This window comes from Aspergillus terreus, genomic scaffold (genome assembly GCF_000149615.1).
Source record: "Aspergillus terreus NIH2624 scaffold_8 genomic scaffold, whole genome shotgun sequence".
In the NCBI taxonomy this organism is placed as follows: Eukaryota; Fungi; Ascomycota; class Eurotiomycetes; order Eurotiales; family Aspergillaceae; genus Aspergillus; species Aspergillus terreus.
Genome location: NT_165931.1, coordinates 839208 through 863474, shown reverse-complemented (window position 1 = coordinate 863474; position 24267 = coordinate 839208). Strand labels below are relative to the sequence as shown.

At 53.0% G+C, this 24267-nt stretch overlaps 12 protein-coding genes across 12 annotated transcripts; 5 read left to right on the top strand and 7 right to left on the bottom strand.

The window, feature by feature from the left end:
- Positions 1-86: 86 nt before the first annotated feature.
- On the bottom strand, positions 87-1793 carry ATEG_05941 (uncharacterized protein; the record flags this gene model as incomplete). Its single annotated transcript, XM_001215119.1, has 5 exons — positions 87-247; positions 294-393; positions 440-549; positions 594-1287; positions 1335-1793. The coding sequence occupies 5 exons, from the start codon at positions 1791-1793 to the stop codon at positions 87-89; spliced, it is 1524 nt and encodes a 507-aa protein (XP_001215119.1).
- A 1304-nt stretch (positions 1794-3097) lies between these two features.
- Positions 3098-4090, bottom strand: ATEG_05940 (Spg1/Tem1 GTP-binding protein; the record flags this gene model as incomplete). The annotated part of the gene is made up of 2 exons (XM_001215118.1): positions 3098-3196; positions 3251-4090. 2 exons carry the CDS (start codon positions 4088-4090, stop codon positions 3098-3100), a joined length of 939 nt encoding a protein of 312 aa, XP_001215118.1.
- Positions 4091-4764: 674 nt separating this feature from the next.
- ATEG_05939 (ribosome biosynthesis protein RRB1) lies at positions 4765-6375 on the top strand (the record flags this gene model as incomplete). Its single annotated transcript, XM_001215117.1, has 3 exons — positions 4765-4963; positions 5032-6298; positions 6351-6375. 3 exons carry the CDS (start codon positions 4765-4767, stop codon positions 6373-6375), a joined length of 1491 nt encoding a protein of 496 aa, XP_001215117.1.
- A 679-nt stretch (positions 6376-7054) lies between these two features.
- On the bottom strand, positions 7055-7828 carry ATEG_05938 (HAD family hydrolase; the record flags this gene model as incomplete). The annotated part of the gene is made up of 2 exons (XM_001215116.1): positions 7055-7181; positions 7230-7828. The coding sequence occupies 2 exons, from the start codon at positions 7826-7828 to the stop codon at positions 7055-7057; spliced, it is 726 nt and encodes a 241-aa protein (XP_001215116.1).
- A 603-nt stretch (positions 7829-8431) lies between these two features.
- On the top strand, positions 8432-9416 carry ATEG_05937 (uncharacterized protein; the record flags this gene model as incomplete). The annotated part of the gene is made up of 2 exons (XM_001215115.1): positions 8432-8826; positions 8894-9416. 2 exons carry the CDS (start codon positions 8432-8434, stop codon positions 9414-9416), a joined length of 918 nt encoding a protein of 305 aa, XP_001215115.1.
- Positions 9417-10978: 1562 nt separating this feature from the next.
- Positions 10979-12272, bottom strand: ATEG_05936 (putative aldo-keto reductase (YakC); the record flags this gene model as incomplete). Its single annotated transcript, XM_001215114.1, has 6 exons — positions 10979-11274; positions 11331-11525; positions 11579-11692; positions 11742-11921; positions 11978-12056; positions 12114-12272. The coding sequence occupies 6 exons, from the start codon at positions 12270-12272 to the stop codon at positions 10979-10981; spliced, it is 1023 nt and encodes a 340-aa protein (XP_001215114.1).
- A 773-nt stretch (positions 12273-13045) lies between these two features.
- On the top strand, positions 13046-13966 carry ATEG_05935 (NmrA/HSCARG family protein; the record flags this gene model as incomplete). The annotated part of the gene is made up of 1 exon (XM_001215113.1): positions 13046-13966. One exon carries the CDS (start codon positions 13046-13048, stop codon positions 13964-13966), a length of 921 nt encoding a protein of 306 aa, XP_001215113.1.
- A 243-nt stretch (positions 13967-14209) lies between these two features.
- Positions 14210-15577, bottom strand: ATEG_05934 (uncharacterized protein; the record flags this gene model as incomplete). The annotated part of the gene is made up of 1 exon (XM_001215112.1): positions 14210-15577. The coding sequence occupies one exon, from the start codon at positions 15575-15577 to the stop codon at positions 14210-14212; it is 1368 nt and encodes a 455-aa protein (XP_001215112.1).
- A 2379-nt stretch (positions 15578-17956) lies between these two features.
- On the top strand, positions 17957-19438 carry ATEG_05933 (alpha-mannosyltransferase; the record flags this gene model as incomplete). The annotated part of the gene is made up of 1 exon (XM_001215111.1): positions 17957-19438. The coding sequence occupies one exon, from the start codon at positions 17957-17959 to the stop codon at positions 19436-19438; it is 1482 nt and encodes a 493-aa protein (XP_001215111.1).
- A 382-nt stretch (positions 19439-19820) lies between these two features.
- ATEG_05932 (uncharacterized protein) lies at positions 19821-20287 on the bottom strand (the record flags this gene model as incomplete). Its single annotated transcript, XM_001215110.1, has 3 exons — positions 19821-19922; positions 19978-20099; positions 20152-20287. The coding sequence occupies 3 exons, from the start codon at positions 20285-20287 to the stop codon at positions 19821-19823; spliced, it is 360 nt and encodes a 119-aa protein (XP_001215110.1).
- A 701-nt stretch (positions 20288-20988) lies between these two features.
- Positions 20989-21708, top strand: ATEG_05931 (uncharacterized protein; the record flags this gene model as incomplete). Its single annotated transcript, XM_001215109.1, has 1 exon — positions 20989-21708. One exon carries the CDS (start codon positions 20989-20991, stop codon positions 21706-21708), a length of 720 nt encoding a protein of 239 aa, XP_001215109.1.
- Positions 21709-22117: 409 nt separating this feature from the next.
- On the bottom strand, positions 22118-23451 carry ATEG_05930 (NADH:flavin oxidoreductase/NADH oxidase; the record flags this gene model as incomplete). The annotated part of the gene is made up of 2 exons (XM_001215108.1): positions 22118-23241; positions 23298-23451. 2 exons carry the CDS (start codon positions 23449-23451, stop codon positions 22118-22120), a joined length of 1278 nt encoding a protein of 425 aa, XP_001215108.1.
- Between the last annotated feature and the right edge of the window lie 816 nt (positions 23452-24267).

Here is a 24267-nt window from a genome sequence, read left to right as displayed (position 1 = left end):
AGCGGTACGGGTTATGGGAGACCCTAATTGGCCTAATATGGAATGCTTATTGTAGTCAGACGGTTTATCCCTCTAGTCTCTACCAATTAATCATAGTCACGTCTTGAATCCAACGCAGAAAGCTCACTCCACCGACTTTCAAGTTCATGCACCATCTCCGCTGTGCGCCAGCCGATAGCCTTTTCCACCCGCTCGAGAAACCGTAACGAGCCGCGGTGCTCCGCCGGATGGCGAAGTGTGTATCCATCTGTATGATGTGAGTGGCGTCCAGGCAAAGGACGGAGTCTGCTTACACCGATGCAACAGATGACAGGCCATAAAGTAGGCGTTTTCGACGGTCTCGTTAGACATCGACAATCCAATCACCTGCACGATGTGGGACGCCACGGTTTTCTACATGACCTTAGTATCGACTCTCGTTAGACACTGTAGGTCTTACCTCCTCCAGACGTCGCAGGCGCGCCAGCTCATAATCGCTCGATATGCCCCAATGACGGTCCGACAGGGTGAGCAGAATACGACACGTATGATAGTACTGCAGTCCAACAACTATGGTCTGTCAGTACAATTCGACCACAAACTCAACGACATACCGGCAGAAGGAGACATAATCCATGACTCCGGAAAAGGCCGGTCTGCATCCGGTTCGGCCTCTTTATACTGCAATGGCTGCCAGTTCACTGGTCGTGACTGGTACCATTGCTCAACGCTATTCATCAGATGACGCCATTCAGCCTCATCCACGACACAAGAGTGAGACTTTGGGTACAGCTGGATGATTTTCGCACAGAGAAAGATGATAGTATTCGCGTAAGCCGCATCATCCCGCCGTTGAAAGACCGACGACCTCTCATAATTCGTGAGATCCAGCTGCATTGGCTGAAATTGGACGATCGACGCATATATCGCCTGGCGAAGGAACTGCCAGCTAACAGCTTCCGTGATCCCTCCCGAGGACGCAGCGGTGGACATCCTGTTGAGAAGGCGGTTCGATCCGAAAAAGTGACATTGTTCGTCGCTCGGCCGCTTCAGCTCCTCGTAGATCCGTAAAATTACGACGGTGATGAGCAGGTTGGCGTCGTAAGTCTCTTCCGGCCGTGCAAGAGCGGCAATGAGGAGCTCCAGACATTGCCCGTGGTATTCAGAAGCTTCCCAGTCGCTGGTATTAGACATGATGGCGTCGAGTCGGGCAGAGAGGGAAAGGAGGGCTTTGAGAACCATGGGGACTTGGATGGCCCTCCGGGGAACTTCAGTGGAGAAATGGGATTGCAAATCACAGATATCAGCCTGGCGACGGTCAGTCACGCTTTCAGACGCTGGGTATGGATGCCTACCCATGGTGCTATCTTATGAATGAATAACCGCAGAAGAGCTGCTTCTCGCGCACTCAGCTGCAGGTCGCTGACTGTACGGGTGTTGGGCGGACTCAGCGGCGGCGTCACGCCCGCCCAGGGACTCATCGGAGGGAGCGGCGAGACGCCACTTATACCGGGAGGTGAGACCGCCGAGGATGAAGAATAGTGTCTTGAGTCTGCGATCGATGTGACTGATGCCACACCGGAGCTCCCAAGACGGTGGTGCAGTTTAGTCACCGCGTCCGATGCCTGTACAGCATGCGCAAATGGGATTTGCGTTAATGTTGAAAAGTCATTTGGTATAGATTCCATAACATTCTCAGGCGCGACCTTGGTCTTTTCCTGGGGTTGAGATCCTGTATCACTCGTCCCACCATCTGTCAAGTCTCCCGACTCCTGGACAAAGGTCACTGCGTATGTTAGGCCATACTGACCCATCTTGTCAACACAAGACCCTGGACTTACAATTTCTCGGGACTTTCACCCACGTCTGAGCCGAATCCCACTCCAGTGTGAATTTAGACGCGGTCCCCTCACTTTTCTGATAGACATGGCGCACAGTCTTGAAGCGAAAGGCCGGATCCAGACGACAGGTGCGCCCCAGATTGGAACAGGGGTCACAGGACAATGCCCCGGACTGGATGGTGCACCGAATATGGCGAAGACGACAACGTTCACATCCCCGTCCGATTCTCATGGCAGCTTCGGCGGCCAGTGTCGCTGAGCGTTGAGCGCTGTGGGGAAATAGTGAGCGGCGCGCAGCAGCATCTGCAGATTAGGAGCAGTGGAATGGATGAAGGTGACCGTCACGACGGAGGTGAGCGGGAATGAAGGTGAGGCGAAAGATGAGAGAAAGAAACCCAAGAAAATGTCGATTAGGGGAGGAAGAATGATGTGAGTTAGCCCCCCCATCTTTGCCCTCTCGGAGTTTCCCCGCATTCTCCATAGTTACTATGCCTGGGGTGCTGCTTCATCAGTCCCATTATTATCCCACTGGATAGGGTCGATTCGACTGAAATCCATAGGTGGATACGTGAGTCAAGTGGCCGCCTTAGTTTCTCGTCGCTGATGTGGTCATCTCGTGTTATTGTTGCTCGATCCTCACCATGGGCGGATATCGCTTCGGCGATTAACCGTGATGTCAATAGCCGACTCTCTCGGGTCGTCTTGGCCCGAATTCGGCATACAGAGTACACCCAGGACAGCAGGAGGTGCTAGAGCATCCATCTAAGAACCAACGTCCTTGTATGTATTAAGCCCCAACGGCGTTCGATGTAGCTATCGAGGATAGTATCTATCTCCACAGGCATGGGTAAGTGACCAAAGATCCCAGCCCCATAGTCACTTGATCCTTCATCACAGGACAGCGCATCCCAGCGCAGAATCGAACAGGAAGAAAAGTAAAAATATAGATCAAGTCAAGAAAAGAAAAACACAAGTGGGGAATTGAACACATATGGAACTAAGGAAGGAAATGAAAGGGAAGAAAAGAGGTTATCAAAGAAATCCTGGACGCATCCCAATGCTGGAGGGAGAGAAGAAAAGACAGTCAACACAATCACAGAGAAATAAAAGAAATAGAAAGGAAAGTCGATGCATCAAGTCACCGAAGACCGTGGCTGTCCATCTTCCGGTCTCTATTTGGGTGAATCTGCCACTCTAGTTCGAACCACAAGCCTCAATCGTCAGCATCACGTCGTCCATGTACATAATCATCATCACTTCTCCATGGCCTTCGTGATCTAGACGTTTTTATAAAGCAGGAGGGGTTCGCCGATGTTCTCGATCTCCGGAATGGTACACTTCAGGTCGAAGGCCTTGGCCAGAACGATCTTGAAGATCTACATCGTGTCAGCTAGGACTGAGATATGCTTGTATAAGTGGATGAGGCATACCTTTTGTACGTTGATGCTGTGGCTTGTGCTGCTAAAGATCAAGCTAGCTTTCATCGCTTTTGCAAATCGCTTGGCCTTGAGACCGTCAGTACATGGGATTCCACGTCTCGGGATATGGCGTACCTGGATCGAGATCTCTTCCTGGTCTTCGCGGGGGAAGTTGACGAAATGGTCATATTTAGTCCCCACCAGGAAGGGAATGGCCGTCTTGTTGAACCCCCGACCTTGACGATACCACTCCTTGATGGAGTTCAGCGTGCTCTTACGAGTGAGATCGAACATGAAGAGAATGGCAACGGCATCGTTGCAGACGAGGGGAAGCATATTGACAAACTCCCGTTGACCACCCAGATCCCAGATCGAAAAGGTGATTTCCGTGTTGCGAATGGAGATGGTCTTTTCCATGAAATTGACCCCTAGCGTCTGAATATAATCTTCATCCCAACTGCCTTCGACATATTTCACCATCAGACTGGTCTTGCCGATCTGAGCATCGCCGACCATTCCGACTTTGATCACCACGCTGTTCTTGGTTTGTGACGACGGCGGCTGTGACGGCTGTTTCTGGGTGACCTCCTGGGACGGGCCATATCGCTCGGGACCGGACAAACCCGAACTCGGTCGAGATGACGTTGGAGGTTGCGGCTGATGGGTTGTCAATGAGGAGTATTGAGCGTGGGAATCACTGTTATATCCACTGCGGTGGTAGACGGAGGCGCTGGTCGGTTCATCTGTAGACCCGGCGGGATGCGATACCGGTGACGCCTCGAAAGCGGACTCTTGCGGCTGTTGTTCGACCGGCTCCGACACACCGGTGTTGAGATTGTGGATTGTTTCCATTGTTGGAGAGGTGGATGAAGTCGACGACCTGCCCGGAGATGTAAACATGGGTTCGGCGGGAGTGGTGGAGCGGGGGAGCTGAACCAACCGAATTTGCGGGTTTGGGTCAGACGGATGGCTCGACCAGATTCATGGAACGAGGTTTGGTGGATGAATAGTTGGGCACTCTATAACGATTGAATGTCGGTCAGCCCAAAGGGACTTTTTCCCTGGTCTGTGCCGAGGATAGGAAGGGAAAAGGATCAACCTCGACAGCTGAGCTGAGGGTTGTTTGTTTGTATTTACCTCAGCTGATGTGGCGCAGGCGGAGGATAACCCCTCATCTAAACGACCAGTAGGATGGACAGTAGAGAGTCAGCCAAAAGCGCAAGAGGACGAGAGATGTAGACAGCGAAGTGGGAGAAGGTAGCTCAGCAGCCCCTTGGGAGAAGACGGAGAGTCGCAGCTCCAAACAAGAAGAGGCTGAAGACCGTCACCTGGGCCCGATCGGCGCTATTCCGCGATAGGTTAGGCGTCTCTCCCGCGGCTTTTCTCTCTGCGCCGAAAGAAAAAAAAAAGTTCCTGAAACCCTAATCAGCCGTTTTCCCGCCTTCCTTCTTCGACTCTCTTTCCTGTCGCTGCACGACTGGCTCGTCGACAGCGTTTATTTTCCGTTTTATTTCCAGTCAATCACCATGTCCAAGCGAGCCGCCGACGCTTCTGAAGAGCAGGACACCGCTCTCAAGGCCGGAGAACGGCCGGTCGCTGAGGCGCCCCCGGACGAAGTGGGGGAGTTCGAGGATGAGTTCGAAGATGAATTCGAGAGCGAGGATGAGATTCTGGAGGCTGGCGTCGATGGACGCCCGGATGCCGAGCGTGAAGAGGAAGAGAAGGGTACGTATATTGCAAGGTCCGTTCCTCACACGCAGCGCAAATGCCTGACTTGCGACCGTACACCATAGATGCCATGGAGGTCGACCAGCAGACATTCATTCCCGGAAGAACGAAACTGGCCCCCGGAGAGGTGCTTTCGCCTGACCCCTCTACCTACGACATGCTACACACCCTCACCACCCCCTGGCCCTGTCTTTCGTTTGATATCGTCCGCGATTCCTTGGGCGACAACCGCAAAACCTACCCCGCGACGGTCTATGCAGTGACGGGTACACAGGCCGAGGGCAGTCGGGCGAAGGAGAATGAACTCATGGTGCTGAAGATGAGCGGTCTTAGCAAGATGGAGAAGGAGAACGAAACAGACTCGGAAAGCGACTCGGATTCGGACGACGATATGGGTGAACCCATCCTGGAACACCGGAGCATCCCTCTGCCGTCCACCACCAACCGCATTCGCGCCCACCAGACTCCCTCCCAATCGGGCGATTACTCCAAACCCCCGCAGACTATCACCGCGACCATGCTCGAAAACTCCCAAGTTGTCATCCACGACGTCACGCAACACCTCACCAGCTTCGATGTCCCCGGCACCATGATCCCCCCGTCAGCTTCGAAGCCTTTGTCCACTCTGCGCATGCACAAGTCGGAAGGATACGCCCTGGACTGGTCGCCCCTCCAACCGCTCGGCAAGCTGCTCACTGGTGACAACGATGGTCTGATCTACGTGACAACGCGCACAGAAGGAGGTGGCTGGGTGACGGATACGCGGCCATTCACGGGCCACTCTTCGTCGGTTGAGGAGCTGCAGTGGTCGCCGAATGAGCGCAATGTGTTTGCTTCCGCCAGTAGTGATGGTACCGTCAAGGTTTGGGATGTGCGGTCCAAGTCACGCAAGCCCGCCGTGGACGTCAAGGTCTCCAACACGGACGTCAACGTGATGACCTGGTCGAACCAGACTTTCCATCTCCTCGCGACGGGTGCCGACGACGGTCAGTGGGCTGTCTGGGATCTGAGACATTGGAAGCCGAATGCCTCTGCGCCGTCGGCCCAGCTCAAGCCCTCTCCGGTCGCCGCATTTGACTTCCACCGCGAGCCTGTCACCAGTATCGAATGGCACCCGACCGACGACAGTGTCGTCGCGGTGGGTTCGGCTGATAACACTGTCACCCTGTGGGATTTAGCGGTGGAATTGGACGAGGAAGAGAGCCGCGAGGCGGGTATGTCCGACGTGCCGCCGCAATTGCTGTTCGTGCACTACATGGAGTCGGTGAAGGAGGTCCACTGGCAGGCCCAGATGCCGGGTACAGTCATGGCCACGGGTAGTGGTGGATTTGGGTAAGTCCGATATCTTCTATCTTCTCCGTAATATCGTGCTAACTCCTTGCAGTGTGTTCAAGACCATCAGTGTTTAGAAAAGTACGATTGCAGGATTGCCGTATGCGTTGATGAATGGGCTACCATACGTATATCGTCCCAAAATTTGATGACGCCGATTTAATGAAAGTTATTCCCATAGACAGTTATTCCAAGAAAATCGAACTCAGTATACGGTACTGGAGATGCTCTCTCTATTGACTGCATCAAGCTCTAGATTCCCGTGTCATCTTGTTTGTACAACGAGGTCTTGTAAAAGTCCTTCCAGCTCGCATGCATCGGAACAAACTCGCTGGAATGAAGTCGATCAAAGGAGGAATTTCCGATGGCTGCTCCACGAAATGCGGGGCTACCCCTGTATCTGGTGTTGTCATCTGATAGTCCGTGGAGATGTTGTAGTCTTCCTAGCAGCTACGGACGTCGGTGTGTTCTCGCAATAGGAACTCTCTTGGGAGCCGATATCAAGCCCACTGCAATGGACGAGAAGGGAGGATGGTAGAGCCTGACGAGACCACGCCAGGAGAATGTTCATCACTCCAATGCAGCTCTACCTCGACTGGAGAGTGACAATACGGTGTACACGGCTTTACGTCCAGGCCAATATCAAACAAGCGCCATTTCCTATCGCAATTGAGGTTATATATCTGTCTTCCCCAGATCTACATTCTTCAGCTAGTCTCACTTCCACTACAATGGACACCACTCGTCCATTTTGAGTCATGCCATGTCTGCAGCAATGATCCTCTCCGCCATCTCGGACAATGTACCCGCAGTGACATGCATCTCCCCAAACAACTCCGGAACGGGGTCCCCTTCCAGCACTGTACAATACGCAGCCTTGAACCTACGCTCAGAAGTTAGCAAGTGCCTTCATTCCACAGAGAGATCTCACCCCGTTCTACGAGCAGCCGACGCATCCCACGCGTGCGCCGCAGCAAACCACGGCCGACGCCTTTCCTCGAGCAGCCTCTCCAGGAGCGGCTTATAAGCCATCGGCTCCGGCTTCCCCACGCCATGCATATCGCACGACAGCAGATTCTCCTCGGGCATATCAATCCCCGCCTGAGCAAAGTATTTGCCCACCCTCGCGCGGTCGCCCGCCGTCAATGCCCAAACGGTGAAGCCCGCCTCGCGCAGCTTCGCCACACAGTCGGCTGCGTCAGGCCTCATGTCCAGATGCATGTACTCGGACATGATATACGAGAGATCATCAGTTGTCGCGAACGACTTGGGGTTCTTGACGCCGGCCATCCAAAGGGTGCGGAAGAAGAGCTTCTGCAAACATTCATCGAAGGGGATGTAGTTCTTTGAAACGCTGAGATAGGTGTATTCCCTCTCGGCGATCTCGATCCAGGTGGTGACGAGATGGTACGGGGTGATGGTTAGGGCACGCAGTTGGTCGCCAAGGCGAGTGTCGACTGCTTGGACGATGCGATCATAGCAGACGAGGGTTCCGACAACGTCGAAGACGACGTTCTTTCCGTTGGGCATTGTGGTCTAGGTGTATACTGGGTCTGGTCGATGGGGTCGGAGTTCTCGTGTCCACGCCTTGCTTTATATGCGCTATCGCCATGACTCAATATCCCATGCCGATCCATGCCGATGGACGACGATCGACCTCATCGTGACGCGTGCTGACCTACCAGGATGCGAAATTATAGTCTAGTAACTTGGCTTTGTAGAACTACCAGTCGGATGACCGTCTTGCAGCTTACAGTCGACTATCGGGACCTGTGAGGTTATATAGATTGGTAATCTCATGTACCCCGCACCAACATTATACTCTCTACATACAAAGTAAGCAGTTCCCCGCAAGATCATCGGACTTGGTTGCCCGAGAAGAAACCATGATAAATCCGCCATCCTTAACAGGCACTGCTGGCGGTGATGGCGTTTTAGGGCTTCTGAGAGAGTCATATATGACCAGCGCCACATGACAGATGAGCAATCACGAGCGTCAGACGCCCCGTATTGTCGCTGCCGAGATTAAAATGAGACCAGCTCCAACTTCCAGGGCGCATTCGCATCCAGCCCCAAAGTAGGAGTCCTAGAAGACCTATCCTTCCAAAGAATCTTCTCCTCCATCGAATATACATGGCCGACATAGCAGGCTTGGAGGCATACGCCTCCGTCCAGCAGGATGGCCGAAACACCTGGCAAAGCGTCGCAGCCCAGCTGGGACGCCAGCTCTCTGCGACCCCGTCTCACCTATCCCGAGCGCTGTATGTGCCTCGTCACGATAGCAGCATGTCGCACCTCCCATTGTACGACATCAGCACGCGGTATGCAGACGCCGTAGGCGATCTCCCAATCGGGTCCAGCAAATACGCCGTGAAGCTGGGCCTGATGCAGCGCCCTCGCGGCGACGGAGGGGACGATATCCTCGTTCTGTGTAATGCGCACATCAGCCCTGTTGGCGACAGCGACACGGTGAAGGGGTCGGTCCAGTATCGCGGACAGCCGACAGAGCCGTGTCCCGAGGTTGGTCTGTACGTACGCGTCGGCCTCGACCGGCCCGCCCCAGAAGCAAAGAAGCTGAATTCTAACTCGAACCAGGTCCATTGGAACTTCCGACGACAATGTATGCTGTGTTACCATCCCAGACCCTGCTGGGTCGGGGACAAGCCTGCAGTTCGCCATGACGTGCTCCTTCCCTATCAGCCCGTCGGTGACCCGGGAGGGCACCTTCACGCATCCGTACTTTACGTTCAGGCTCCCGGGTGAGGCGGGTGGCGCCGATTTTCAATGGCAGATTCATCCTGTCGAGCATGGGCCTCTGCGATATACCCTGGTTCAGATGCCGCCAGAGGGCCAAACAACGAATGACCCGGAGATCCAAGCGATATATCATCATATCGGGCTGGGCGCTTCGCTTTCTCAGTCTCACAGTGAAGGCGTGCTTTTGCTACCTTCCGCGATGTCGCCAGAAACTTGCGTCATAGTTGTGGCTACTGCATTGGCGATGCTTTCGAGGCTGAGAGGTCTTAACAAGGACCAGAAAGGGCACAAGATGGCCAAGGAGTCGAAACATAGCCGGCTGGCGTCAATTAAGAACCTTGTCAAGGGAAAGCGTACATAGTCATGGTGGAGGGAGTCTTTCCTGTATGTGTCTTTTGTTGATCTTACTAGCCGATAGCAATTCCTGCAGCTGTACAATCGCTTCCACGAGACTAATTTGAAACTCATTGCATCCTGATGAAATCCAAACACCCCGAACGCCCCAACAAGCAACGCAGCCGGATTTCAATCGAAACTGGCGAATACGGTGCTATATAGATCGAGCCTACCCCCTCTTTCAGGTGCGTTGTGTCGTTCAGCCCAACGGATACATTAGATCGAACATGGCCACAAGTGACGAAAAGCCCAACTACCCCATTGACTATGTCCCCCCAACATCGGGTCCCCTCTCCTACCTTCCCTCATCATGGATCCCATTCGCAGAGCTGACGCGCGTAAGCCTCCGAGGGCTCTACCTTGGCTGCATCCCCTGTCTCATCGGGTTGGTGTACGTCGCCAACGTCGCCGAACCCCCGATTCCAAGGCCAGCGCTCATCCGCGCGGCCGTCCAGATGTTCCTTTGGGCAAATATTCACCGATCTGCAGGCTGCGCGTGGAACGACGTAGTCGATTGCGATCTTGATCGCCAGACGAGAAGATGCTGTTTACGTCCTGTTGCACGAGGCGCCATAACACGGGCCAGGGGGACCGTGTTCACCGTGCAGCTTATCATGCTGGAGCTTTTAGTCCTGCGAGGCATCAGCAGAGAGTGCTTCGTTGACATTGCGATTATCATCCTTCTGACGTTCATCTATCCTTTCGGAAAGCGATTCACGCACTTTGTGCAGGTCATTCTCGGGCTCAACTTCGCGTGGACGATCATTCTGGCTGCGCATATGTTGGACGTCGACCCATGGGGCGAGGCGACGAAAGTGCCGACGCTCTGCTTCTTCGCCGCAATAGTGACCATGCCTGTGTTCTATGATACCATCTACGCTTCTCAGGACACGGCAGACGATATCAAGTCCGGCGTGAAGGGAACGGCGGTGCTCTTTCGGGGGTATATCCTTTCGTTCCTGGTAACACTTACCTTGACGGTGGCAGCGCTTCTGCATACAACGGCATCGGCAATCGGGATGGCGATGCCTTATTATTCGCTGTCTGTGTATGGTCCCTTTGCAACATTTGTCGCTTTAATTGTCGCGACGCAAAAATGGAATGTCATGCTTGCAGGCTCGCACTTGCTCTATTTCACGGCTTATTTGAGCCTCCTTGCTGGGCTGTGTGGAAATTATCTGGCGTCACATTGAGTCTGCGGGATACAAATTGAGTAAGAAGATTCTGAGCTGAGCAATCCTGTACTTGTTGCTGAGGGTGGACTGTCCATAAAAACCTAGTATAGCCAGCGGTCCTTCAGCTCGCCTATAGATGTTGATTGCCTAGAGGATCTGGTTGCTAGGGAAGCAGAGTTCGACAGGATTGACAGGACGTCTCGGAAATCGAAATCTGCCCATTGCGCAAGGGGACAGAACAGGAGATTGAGACATAAACATACATGTTCCCTAACATTGATCATCTATAATATCAACAACTGTGCACACACCATTGATTCTCGAGGGATATCCTCATTCCATGTTCAGCTGTCTAATGTCCCACCAAAGCCTGCTGCGCAGGTGCATATCTGTTACCATGCGGCTTCGCATTATCAATGATTCTGCGCATTTCCTGCATTTCCTCCGGCGTCAACTGAACATTGCGCGACGCCCAGTTCTCCTCCAAGCGGTTCAGCTTCGTCGTACCCGGGATAGCAATCATCCCCTGGGCCGCGACCCAGGCAAGAGCAATTTGTCCGGTCGTGCAGCCTTTGCGAGAGGCAAGCTTCTTGATCTCCTCGACAATGGCTTTGTTTTTATAGAAGTTATCACCTTGGAATTTTGGAACTACGGAGATCAGCTGGTCAGTCAGGTTCTACGGTTCGAGACAAAGATACACTCACCGGTCCGCCGGAAGTCATTAGGCGGAAAGTCATCAGGCGACTTGATGTCAAAGTTATCGGTAAGCCAACCTTTTCCAAGAGGACTATAAGCGACGTAGGCCACACCGAGCTCCTTGCAGGTGTCGATCAGGCCGTCCGTCTCGTGGATCGTCTCAAAGGCGGAGTACTCTGCCTGGACGGCATCGATCTTTGCGACTGTGGATGGTTAATTAGAAATCTAGTGGCAAAGGTGGCTGTGGAACACATACTTGAATTGGCCTTGCGAAGGGTCGCCGCAGAGCACTCGGAGAGGCCGATATACTTAGTCTTACCAGCCTTGCGCAGCTCGTCGAGGGCCGGAATTGACTCTTCAAGGGGAGTTTCTATTGCAGTCAGCATGGACCACATATCACCCCAAATTACTGAACATACTGGGATCGATGCGATGGAGATAGTACAGATCAGGGGTAAAACCAAGCCGTTCAATAGTGCCTTCGATATACTGTTTGATGTGCGAGGCAGAATTGGTGACTGAGCCGTTTCCAAGGACATTGAGGCCAGAGCTGGCAGTAGAACCATCTCCAAAGACGTTGAAGCCACACTTGGATGCAACTATAGGGTATGAGCCTGGCTAGAGCTGTTGGTTGCCAGTAGGCTAGATCACGTACCAAAGACTTTGTCACGGAGATTATGCTTCCTGATAAAGTCGCCCAGAAGCTTTTCATTGACACCAGCTTGATAAACAACCTGTTTATGGCCGTTAGCCCATGCATCCACAGTACTCAGAAGAACTGGTTCACTCACAGCAGTGTCCCAGAAAGTACATCCTAGTTCAATGGCCTTCAGCAGGACCGGCTCGGCTTCCTCATAGCTCAGGTTCTTTCCAAAGCCAAAGCTGAGACCCATAGCGCCAAAGCCCGGAGTAGGCACCTGGATATCAGCAAATGGAAGAGTGGTGACCATTTTTGTAGGATTAGAAGAGTACTTGGTGATTGCAAATGCAGTTCCGTCGTGGTTCACAAGAGACTGGAATTTGGAGCAGCTGGGTTGGTTATATAGGCATCCTCGTCCCTCCAGAGACGACGACTAACATGTTGGAAGAACCACTTCCGCTTACAACAGCGGATTTCTTGCCCCACTGAAGCTTTTGGAGGATCTTCAGTTCTTGCCACGGCTAGGCGGAGATTACATTGTCCAGCGGGGATAGTTCTTAATATCCGTTCTCTCTGCGGCGATTATGGCCTATTAAATTGTGCCGAGTCGTTGAGGAAACGCATATGTGGGTATGCTCAATTTCTGTTTTATAAAGATGACCTCGAGAGAGGCTCGCGATGGACTATATTCTGAATCCTCTGTGTGTCCACAGTGCCGACAGGGAGATAGATCTCTTAACTCCGATAAATCCGCATCATACATCCAACGTGACGACACTGTTGAATGTACATCATTCCACTCGTTTCCTATGATCATTGAGGTAGAGAACTCCCACCTGAAGCTTGCGCATTTGGCCACTTGTATTCCCTGTCAGATGTCCTTGTATACTACCTACATCCCTGTAGGGGCAGTTCGGAAACACGAACCGGTAAACCCGATGAGATGGATCGGTCTCCGAGCTGCAAAGCCGTTCGGGGCTACGCCAGACGCATCGAACAAAGATATAAAGGACTAAGGCGTCCATAACTTCGCAACATAGCGGCTTGATCAACTACAGCAGCAGTACTTCATTAGCATCGAACATGTCCAAGCTCGTCATCTTCGGCGCCACCGGCCAGCAAGGCCATTCGATCCTCACCACCGTGCACAATGACCCCGTCCTCTCCAAACAATACTCTATCCGGGCCGTCACCCGGAACACATCCCATCCAACCGCCCAGGAGATCGCCAAGAAAGGCATCGAAGTCGTCCAAGCGGACCTCGACACGCCAGCCTCTCTCCCGGCCGCGCTAGAAGGCGCCGACGCCGTCGTCCTGATCACAGCGACAGTCTACGACGCGGAGTTAAAAGAACGCGAGTTCCGACAGGTCCAAGCCGTCGGCGACGCCTCCGTCGCCGCAGGGGTGAAGTTCCTCATCTACAGCAGCTGCGTGCACAGCGCGAAGTTGTGGAACGGCCGTGCAGTGGACGCGTTCGATTCCAAAGCCGAGGCGGAGGCGTATCTGCGCTCGTTGCCGTTGAAAACGGCCTTCTTTGCGCCGGGCATGTTCATGCAGAACCTGGCCACCTTCATGGCGCCCCGTCCGGCCGGCGACGGCACCTACAGTATCGCCAGTATTGTCTCGCCGGATGCGAAGATCCCGTTGATTGATGTGGTGGGCGATTCCGGTACGTTCGTTGCGTCGCTGTTGCGGGACACGGAGAAGGCTGCGGGGACGACGCTTTACGCTGCGACGAGCATGTACGGGTTCAAGGAGATCGTGGAGGTCATTTCGCGCGTGTCGGGCAAACAGGTGAACTATGTTCGGCTGCCGGAGGAGGTGTATGCTGGGTTCATGAAGCCCGACCAAGGGCAGAGAATGGTTGCTATGATGCGGTTCTTTGAAGAGGTGGGATATTTCGGCCCGGATACTGAGAAGCTGGTTGATGAGACGCTGAAACAAGTGGATGGGAAATTGACGTCGTTTGAGGAGTTTGCGGAGAAGCATCTCGTGGAGTTCTAGACATGCACCATACTTGACAGGGCAGTGAGCACTATCCAATAGGTCCAACGGTGATTATAATATTTTCCGACTCCAACTCAACGCTGATTCCTGCGTTCAGTGTGGATGTTTATACAATTCGTAACGTTTTATTGATGCCAGTTTCTATGATAATATGTCCAACTGAAAGTATACATACCAGACGCCAGCGCTATTCGATATCCAAACCCGATGCATAATCGACCTCAGACGATCGAACAAGAATCATACAACCATGTATTCTCCACCAGCTCCATTTGCTTTCATGGCCTTGTGCCAACGGAGCCCTTTCTTTTCAGTAGACACCCAGACAGAGGAGACGTTAGACCCGTCCGGCGCTGAACGAGCAGACAAGGTCTCCGCCAAGAGCACAGGGTTGACGCCGTTCAAGATTTGAGGAGAAAAGTCCAATCCATCATCAGGCGAATCATCAAGCCAAATTCTCTCCAACACCTCGAGGCACGATATGTTATTGAGAAAACCCGAGTCCCTCGCTATGTCCCTACATCGCTGGCGGATTGTGGAGCGATGGCTCTCAAGCACACATTCGGAACCAGCAATGAATAAGGGCCAAAGTAGGTAGACATCTGATTTGACCGCCGCAATATGTTGCATCGTAAGATCAACGAGGGTTTGGAACTGAGGATGGGAAGATGGCAGGTGCGGGTGTGCCAATCGTTCGGTGTAGAGCATGGCCGCATGGCGAAAACACTCGGATATGTGGTACACATCGTCCAGGTGCCGTGTTGGAGCGGTGTCCTGAGTTTGTGCTTCACGAGATGCCATCAGACTTGGATTCATGCCCATCACATCTACAATGGGTGCCTCTACGGCACATGCTGGCGTGCTAGCCTGAAGATTGAGACGCCAGGAGACAAGCTTTTGCCGCAGCGAAAACCACTCAGCCCAGAAGGCGGACGACATTGAAGATCGACCCTTCTCGCCGGCATCTGATCGAGACAACTGGGACAAACAAATCGTTCCAGGCATGTCTTGTGCTGCTGTTGATACTCCAGCATAGGCCATCGACGGTGGGACGGCGGCAGATGGAAGGGACAGTTCCGATAGCGCAGGCGTAGTTACTTCTCTGTTCTGGCTCAGGAAGTTCAAGCGGCCCAGCTGGGCTACATATCTAAAAATCTGCGTATCACATCCGGTAAGAATTTCCAAACCCCGCTCGCTATCAGCCGATGACGCTATTTGCAAGCAAACGCCGCGAAGCTGTGCCTCCCGGTCATTCGTTATAGCAGTCATCGTATCGTACCATGTAAAGACCCGAATGAACCATTTCAAGTCCTCCGGTATTTCTGATGAAGTGCGCATTCGGATAGCCAAGAGTTTCATTACTCCGGCATACTGGGTCTTGAATTGGGCGACACCAGTATCACATCCATGGAATAGACAGAGGATCAATAACGTAGCCAGGACAGAGTCCGAAAGTCGCTGGTGATGGTCGGCAAGCTGAGAATTTAATATGCTCACTGCTCTGCCTCGATGATAATGCTCCTCCCGAGCCAGGTCCTCCAAGTTTGATATGAGAGAACTACTTTGGCTATCAGCATCGGCCAATGCTTGGTGAGCCCGAGAAGACATTTTTGCTGGCAACGTTCTCTCCGTCGACATCATCTTGCGCTCTCTCCTCCTCCGTATATTGCTGACGGATAGGGCTGCAATCGCTTCCTGGAGGGCTATGTTTTCCTCGGCTAGACGTAGGATGCAGGTGCGGAAGGGGTTCGTAGGGCTATCGAAGGCGATAATCATTGGCGCGATGACCTCAGAATAATAGCTAATGAGGTAGCGAAGACGGGGGGAATGTCCGACTGATCTCGCGAGGAGGAGCTGGGAAAATGACGGGGTCGGACAACCAATCATCCATATATTGGAGCTTCCAACCCTCCCTGGAAGCCCATGAATACCGCGACTGTCCATTCTCGTTACGCAACCCGCCAAAGTCCACCCATCGTAATGAGGTTCAGTTCCATCTTCGTCATCGGCAGATTCCGTGTGCCGAAATGGGTCGGTCCCTGTGGAATAGGAATGTGGAACGGGGGCCGGAGGTAGTTCGTATACACTGTGTGAACCGAATCGAGCCGTTTCGCCGGAGGAAAGCCATTGCGCTTGTGTACAATCAGACGGGTCGCCGTGGTTGGAGAAAGACGGAGACGTGGTTTCTTGTGGGGAGGAGTCACTCTGTGCAGCTCGCGACGGATGCAGGGGAGGCTCAGGAGACGATGCAGGCGGCCCAGACTCCCTTATCGGCACCGCTAAACCCCGCAATTTGCCCCGACTGGCAACGCCCACACCCCAGGTAAGAGTGGTTTTGTATCCTGAGCATTCTAAGCCGCGATCTAAACACTGCGAGCAAAATGGCCGGTTGCGATCGCATTGCAGTCTCTGGCGAGCACAGGTAAAACAGTCATCCCGCGCTCCTGTCACGACGGTTCTTCTCCGTCTTTTCCGCGGGGCAGGGTCCGACGATGACTTGCGCTCTTTCTTCGAGGCGAGTGTCATCTCCTCACCATATATGAGACCGGGGATCAGATCTTGGTCTGATCTCACATAGGCGACGAACCAGTGGCGATTGGGGTGTGCCTACTGCATAGGTGCGCAGGCAAGGGTTCGGATTACAAATAGCCAGCAAAGGTAGGAAAGGCGATAGATGAGAATTCCGGGCCTTGAGAAAGTGATGTGATGTCGAGGTTTGTGGATTTGTTGGACCTCAAGAAGGGGGGCGGTGAATTGAAGGTGCGAATAAGCCCGCGGCACAGTAAGGACAGAAAGGCGATGTTCTTGGCTGTATCATCTGTCGAAGATCATCCATGGGTCATCCAACCTTTTCAGAACTCCAAGCACGCAGCGGGTCGGATTTAAGGTGGTTCGAGCCCGAGGTGAAGAATCCCTCATTGGACACCGATCGTGACGCGCGAACTAGCGTGTCCTGTGGGGTTAAAAGAAGCGATTGAAGGCCTGAACCTGAGACCATGGATCTCTGCGATGTCAACCACGTCCAGTGCTGATGGCAAGCCTGTCGTCGTCTTCTCACGGATCCTCAACGAACAAGCATCTTGGACATGATGTCATGGCGTGCGAACTCTGCTAACATTCCATTGGATTCCACGTGCAATTGTTGATATCACAGGCGTGTTTGAGATGTTCGAGGAGATGAGACAAGACGGAAAGATTCACTGAGAGAAGGATGCCATCTATCCTCCTAGTTACTTCATGATATTCCAAGAGGGTTTAGAGAATCGAGACACCCATAGCCTACCTCTAGGCCGTTTGATGCGATGCGGAAAGGGTCATCAGTGTTCCGTCGTACCATCGTCGTTGTGGCGCATGTTTCCACGTGAAGCTCGCCTCCCGACCGACCAACATGGGCTATACTTGAGATCCTTTCTTCGTTTCCGTAGGGGCAACCCCAGAAAGGCGATGTATTGTATCTGTCAATGAAGGCATGAGAGACCGTCATGGTGGAGACCAACTTGCCACTTTTGGACAGCTGGACAAATTCTGCCACCGCCTTCCCTTCCGTATACACAATGGCGTTGTTCGCTCCCTTAACTGCTCCCCATAGATCCAATCTCATGGGATTCTCAGTTCCCACCAAACGTGGCCAACATCCTCAATTGTTAGCATATAACTAGTCGCTTCGTCTTCCATACCTCCCAACTGACACCACTGTTCGCAGAAACGCCCGTGTTTGACCGCCTTGATCGTCCGACCCGAAACACTTCTCCTGAGCGCCAACATCGAGAACCCTGTCCCCTTCTCAATCATGCTCATTTACTTCTGAAACGACCAGCGTCTTTTATCCGTCACCCCTCAATGCGATTCTACTTCCGTAGGCAATTGACGCCCTAGAATTTCCGTGGCAGAAGCGCACGTTACAATCGCTGGATGGTTCCCGGTCTCAACACACGAAGCGCAATAACTACGCGGAGGAACGACGACAGGCCGGAATAGCTCCATACCATGGCAATCATACGCCCAGGCAGGATAAGGTCCATTCTCTTTCTGACCTTCGCCTTAATCCTCATCTGCACCTTCTACCTCTACTGGACTCCGCCGCCTGCCTCCACGATCCCCAGTACCGCCTTCGAAGTTCCGCTTACAGAGCGCCAGAATATCTTCTGGAAGGCCCTCAAACCAATTCTCGATGCGCACGCTCCAAATTGTCCTCCTCCCACCCTGCAAGCAAACGCGGGGGCACATCACTTCAATGCCTCTACTACGGATCCCCGTCCGGACCTGGTCATGTTTGATAACGAGAACGACATCGTAGCGATGGAGGAAGCCCATTCGGGGTATATAAACGCTGTTCGGAACGATAAGAAGCTGCGTCCCGCGCATTCTCCGGGGACGCGCGGTATCGTGTCGACGGCAGGCGGCGCCTACTTGCCCGTTTTTGTATCCTCACTCCGGATGCTGCGTCGAACAGGATCCACTCTACCCGTTGAAGTATACATGAAGGACATCACCGAATATGAGAAGCAACTCTGCGAAGAAGTCCTCCCCGAAATGGGTGCACGGTGTATGGTGCTCTCCGACGTGATTGGGAAGGATTCGATCGCACATTTTCAGCTCAAGATCTTCGCTGTCCTTTTCTCATCATTCGAAGAAGTCATCTGGATGGATGCCGACTGTTTCCCCCTGGACAAACCCGAGATCCTCCTCAACAACGAGCCATATAAGTCAAATGGCCTGGTCACTTGGCCTGATTTTTGGGCGTCATCGGTATCACCCGAGTACTTTCGCATCTCTCGCCAGGAAGTCCCTCCAATGACCGAACGACAATCTTCCGAGGCTGGAATCTTCCTTGTGTCAAAACAGAACCACTACTTCACACTCCTGCTGGCCGCTTATTATAATTATTACGGTCCGTCGCATTACTTCCACCTCCTCTCACAAGGCGGGCCGGGTGAGGGTGACAAAGAGACCTTCCTGCAGGCCGCTCGCGCGGTGAATGAGCCATTTTACGCTGTCAGCGAGAGAGTGCAAGCTGTCGGCCATCGTAAGGAAGACGGTGGGATCTCTGGCTCCGCCATGGTACAATCGGATCCCATCGGGGATTACGCCCTCACTTCTCAAGGGAAGTGGCGTGTACAGGATCCGTCAGTGGACAATCCGCCCCGAGTCTTCTTCATCCACGCCAACTACCCCAAGTTCAATCCGGCAGGAGATGTGTTCGGAACGCAGTTTGAGACAGCTCCCACTGTCGGCCCAGACGGGCAAGACTCGAGAGCCTGGACTGCCCCCGAAGACACTCTCAGACGGTTTGGTTTTGACATTGAACGAAACTATTGGGAAGAGATTAAGTGGGTCAGCTGCAACCCGGACATCAAGTTCCGTGCATGGCAAGTGAAATCAGAGATTTGCGACAAGGTCGTCAGCTACTGGAACAATGTCTTCGCCGAACCGCACGAGGATGATCCTGTTTTTGTAGCTGATGGGTGAGACAGTGCAGAGGCAATATGATATGAGGCTGCTGAGTGATTCGGCTAAATGGAGTCCTTGGCGGGCTCTGCCAGACAAGGCTCGACCTGAGTCGGTAGCGTCTGGAAATCGAGCACCGATATCTTCATGCACCATCCTATCGAGGAAGGTTACGACTCTATAGCTCGAGCCATGGCACAAAAACTATTAATGTACCTAGCGATTACGAGATGACGACTTGGTTGAGACTCCTGTTGTATTATAACGTTCGACTAATGTGACATATCATGAAACCGTCCAGTGACCAGAATGCAGAGTTGCCTGCTCCTTTTGCAAGTCCCCTGACGCCGCAACCCGTCCAACGGACGCTGAAGAAATTCATTTGATTCTCGAAAATCGTCGCTTATTTCTTGATACCCTTCTCTCTCAAGCGCTGCTCATCTTCTTCTTGCAGCTCTTGGTCGATCTTGGCGCCCTTGGAGGGTTCATTGCCGTGGAGTTTTGCCTGTCGCCATGTTAGCCCAAGTCCAAACCCTTCGCATGGGAGTATAAAAGCCTACAGGTTTCGTGGAGTCCTTCTGGCTGATGGCAGCTTCCGGATCGTAGTCCTTGTTGTGGTGGTGGCTAGGATCCGGCTTCTGACCCTGGGAGGCGAGCTTGTTGGCTATGGAGCGGTTGTCCTCTGGTTCGGTTAGCGGGTGTGCGTCAGTAATCGCAGGAAGTGCAAGACTCACTCGAGTCGAGGTTCTTGTGGCTGTGCTTCTCGCCCTCCTTGTAGCGATCACGCTCATGAAGTTCGGCCTGAGGGACGTTGCGCTGGTCGCCGGCTTCGTAGAGGTGGCTGCTGCCCACGCTGGATTGACCGGACATGTTGATTTAGATAAGGAGATAGGATTGATAGTTGAGGATAGGATGGTATTCAGGTTATTGAGGTGAATTCAGGTGAATGTAGGTAGAAGGTGGTCTTGATGATGAGAAGGGTTAGTTATATAGACTTCATTGCTGGACGGGTGATGTCATGGGTCGACTCATTGAGATCATAGGTGGGTCACGGGTCTTCCAGGTTTGTACCAGGCAAGAGGACATACTACCTCATGATGGAGATAATGAGGTGCATAGCATGTTGATCTTCATTCCCTGTGTGATGTTACGGCGGTGCCTGGTGCGTGGTTGATACTCAATGGCATACATACACTTGGTGGATCATCGACAGGTCGGAACATACTAGTACAGACCAACTAGTCGCAGGTTGAGATAGAATCCAATTGGGTTTCTTGGCAACAGACTGATTTACAACAGTGCACAACTGGACTATGGCGAGACGGCATGGTATACATCCTGTGCGATGAAGCTGTACTCCGTAGAGAATGCCTCTTAGGGCTGACGATACATCCCCACAATCACCTTGCACAGTCATCGGCACTTACCCACCACATCTCCCACCACCCTTCCAAGAACTGTATAGCCATTACTCCTGAATATCATCCATATCAAACTACAGCTGGCTACCGCGCCCTCACATCAACAATCCCAAGCAATACTCCGTCGCGAGCCATAAGAAAGCAATCACGATGCCCCCCACCATCGAACCCCGCTTCGCCCAACTCTTCCAAGATCTAGAATCCCGCTTCCAAAAGACCACCACACTCCCATCCGACAAGTGGCCCATCTTCGCCGCCGGAGCCCTCGTAGCGAGCCCGGACCACGAGCGCGCCGACCAGCTCTACCTCTACCTCACGCAGCAGCCCCAGCACGCCACCCCACCAGCCCGGCAGGCCCTCATCCGACGCCTGCGCGAAGCGCTCTTCAAAAGCATCATCATTGTCGGCGTCTGCAAGCCGATCGAAGCCATTCTGGCCATCAGCAAGGTTGAGCGCGACGAAGACAAAGACTACACCTTCACGCGCGACGGGTGGACCAACGACGCCGCCAACCGCGAGCGCGGCCTCGGCTGGCTGGAGAGGCTGTATGCGCGGAACACGTCCGGCACGCTGGACTTGTTCGCGGCGCACCGCGACTTTGCGTGGCTGTCGACGGATATCACGTACGGCTTGTTTCTGTCGGACCGGCAGGTGCTGGACGATGTCGATACGGAGATGGTGGTGTTGCCGGCGATTATGAGCCAGAATCTGAAGGCTGTGACGCACTGGCATATTCGGGGCACGCGGCGGCTGGGTCTGCCCAAGGAGGATGTGCAGATTGTGTGGGATTGTGTGCAGCTGGTGGCCGGGTTCTTTGGGGTGAAGCTGGATAAGGTGCCTACGGTTGAGGAGGTGGAGTATGATGTTTGACTTGGGTGATGATGGTCTTTAATGCATTAGACGGTGGAATGATTATAAATTGACTGAAATGGTGGGAATACATGGCTGTCAATCTGATGACCGTCACAATTGCACTTCATTCTTCTTGTAGGACAGTGATATATTAGATACTATGCAAAGATGACAGGGGGCGGGTGTTACCTTCATTGATTTGGATGATTGGAAATTATAGACCGAACACTGGATGGGCCTTATTATGTCTAGTTCTACTTACAAGTGATTAAGTACCTCGATCGCCTTCGACACATTACGTGACGAAAGAACTGCAAGGTTTCAATGTACGGATGTTCTGTATGGCGTTTATTTCTATCATGTACTCTGCGTTTCGGCCTCTAACTTTTCTCCAACATCAGCACCATATGCCTGCCCTCTTAATCTATCACTGCCCTAATTCTTGTCTCTTCTTGGGCAGGTAAGGCCCACCACCCCGTTTCGAAAAGCCCCAGCGGATTTGGTTTGCCATAGATAACTCGAGATTGAGCTCCTCCGCCCATGTCCAAACGAGGCTGGGGTTTTTCTGGAACCCGCGACCTACCAGAACCATATCGAGGCCATCCTTCTCAAGCAACGAGTTTGCCATGTGAGCCGAGTCGATCATGCCGACAGTCCCGACGGCCAGCTTGTCTCCGACAGCCTTCTTCACTGCGATAGCAAACGGCGCCTGAAATCCGGGCTTCGCATGGATGTGCTGCGCCGCATGCGTACCGCCACTGCTGACATCCAGCAGATCAATATTGCCACTTTCCGCCAACGCCTGCGCAAACCGAACCGTGTCCTCCACACGCCAGCTAGGCTGGTCAGGCATGGACTCCTCCAGCCAGTCAGTCGCCGACACGCGCAAGAACACGGGCATATCCTTCGGCACCGCCTCGCGCGTCAGCTTCGCAACCTCCATACTCAGACGAATCCGATTCTCGAAGCTCCCGCCGTACTCGTCCGTCCGGAGGTTGACCGCCGGAGAGAGGAACGACATAAGGAGGTATCCGTGGGCATTGTGAATTTCGACAAAATCCGCGCCGGCCTTCACGGCCCGCTTCACGGCGGCCACCCAGGCGGCTTTGAAGTTCTCAATGTCCTCCTTGGACATCGACTTGGGAGTCGGGACGTTGTCCGAGAAGGGAACGTTGGATGGTCCTTTCACACGATCCGGCCAGCCGCCAACTTTCTCGCTGGCGGCGTCGTTAAACGACAACCACGGAGCGACCGTGCTGGCCTTGCGGCCGGCGTGCGCAATCTGCACGCCGATCTTCTGGTTCTGGCTGTGCACAAATTCGATTACGTGGCGCAGCGGTTCGATCTGCGAGTCTTTCCACAGCCCTAGGTCCTGCGGGGTGATGCGCCCTTCGGGTTCCACGGCGGTCGCTTCCACCATAAGGAAGCCGGGTCCACGCTGCGCGATTCCACCCAAGTGGGCCATGTGCCAGGATGTCATATGGCCATCATCACCGGAATACTGGCACATTGGCGAGACCTGTCCATCGAGATGTATTAGAGGGTTGAAATCTAATAGTTAAGGTTGTAACAGGCACCTACCCCAATGCGATTGTGAAGTGTCAAACCTCGAATTGAAAGAGGCTGGAACAGTTTTGGAGGGGTTGACCCGTCTGACTGCGGGTTTGCAGCAGTTCCCGCGGGGGGGTTTTGGGCCGGAGTGAAGTAGGAGATGCCCGGGGCGGGTTTATTCTCGATGTCAGGGAATTTAGCAGACGGCATGTTGTCAATGCAGATCTTGTCTATACTGGTGAGAAATTGTCTATCAGAAGGAGTTATAGGAGGATGTGTTCAGTATGCAGGGCTGCAAGGTCTTTTGTAGTTACCTCGATCGATGATGTCAGCGTCCAAGGAATTTCCTAATCAGGAATATCCTGTCAAGCTCCCTTTCCGCGCAATCGCTGATTTCTAATCACCCCATCTACCCAATGTCATACCATTGATCGAATGATTCGATTGATAAATTTAATACTGCTGTAAATACAGTTCACGGTTTCCGGGTTTTCCGTCGTCTTTCAGCGCTGAGGGTTAGTATATCGAAGATGATGATCCTCTGTAGACGTCAAATTCTTAGTGAGCCAGTGACCATTCTCCCCAACCCCTCCACATTCAATCCCTTCCTATTATCGTTTGATTCACTTCGTTAGAACAATGTACTCCAATGAATGAGCCGAGTCCAGACCGGAAGTATAGGATTAGTCACCCGCGCTACCCCTTTTTGGCGAACCTTGCGATCTCCGATCACATGTGGGCCTCGACCAATCAGCGCAGCGTCTGATTAAACCACTTTGTTGTCGTGAATCTTCGATCTTCATCCTCTCCGAAGTGCTGTCACTGATCCTGCATGCTTATTCGCATCATTACGAGGCTATTGGATCGGATCATGGGTAGCGGTTCCGCCTGATCCTGTCGGTATTCGGGCTCTCGATGTCCCCACTAGGCTGTGTGGCAACTAGGCAGCTTATTTCTCGTCCATCAGTTGGGATAAAGAAAGCTTCCTGCTACTAGTGTGGCCTCTCTTTCAGATTCCATGGTTCA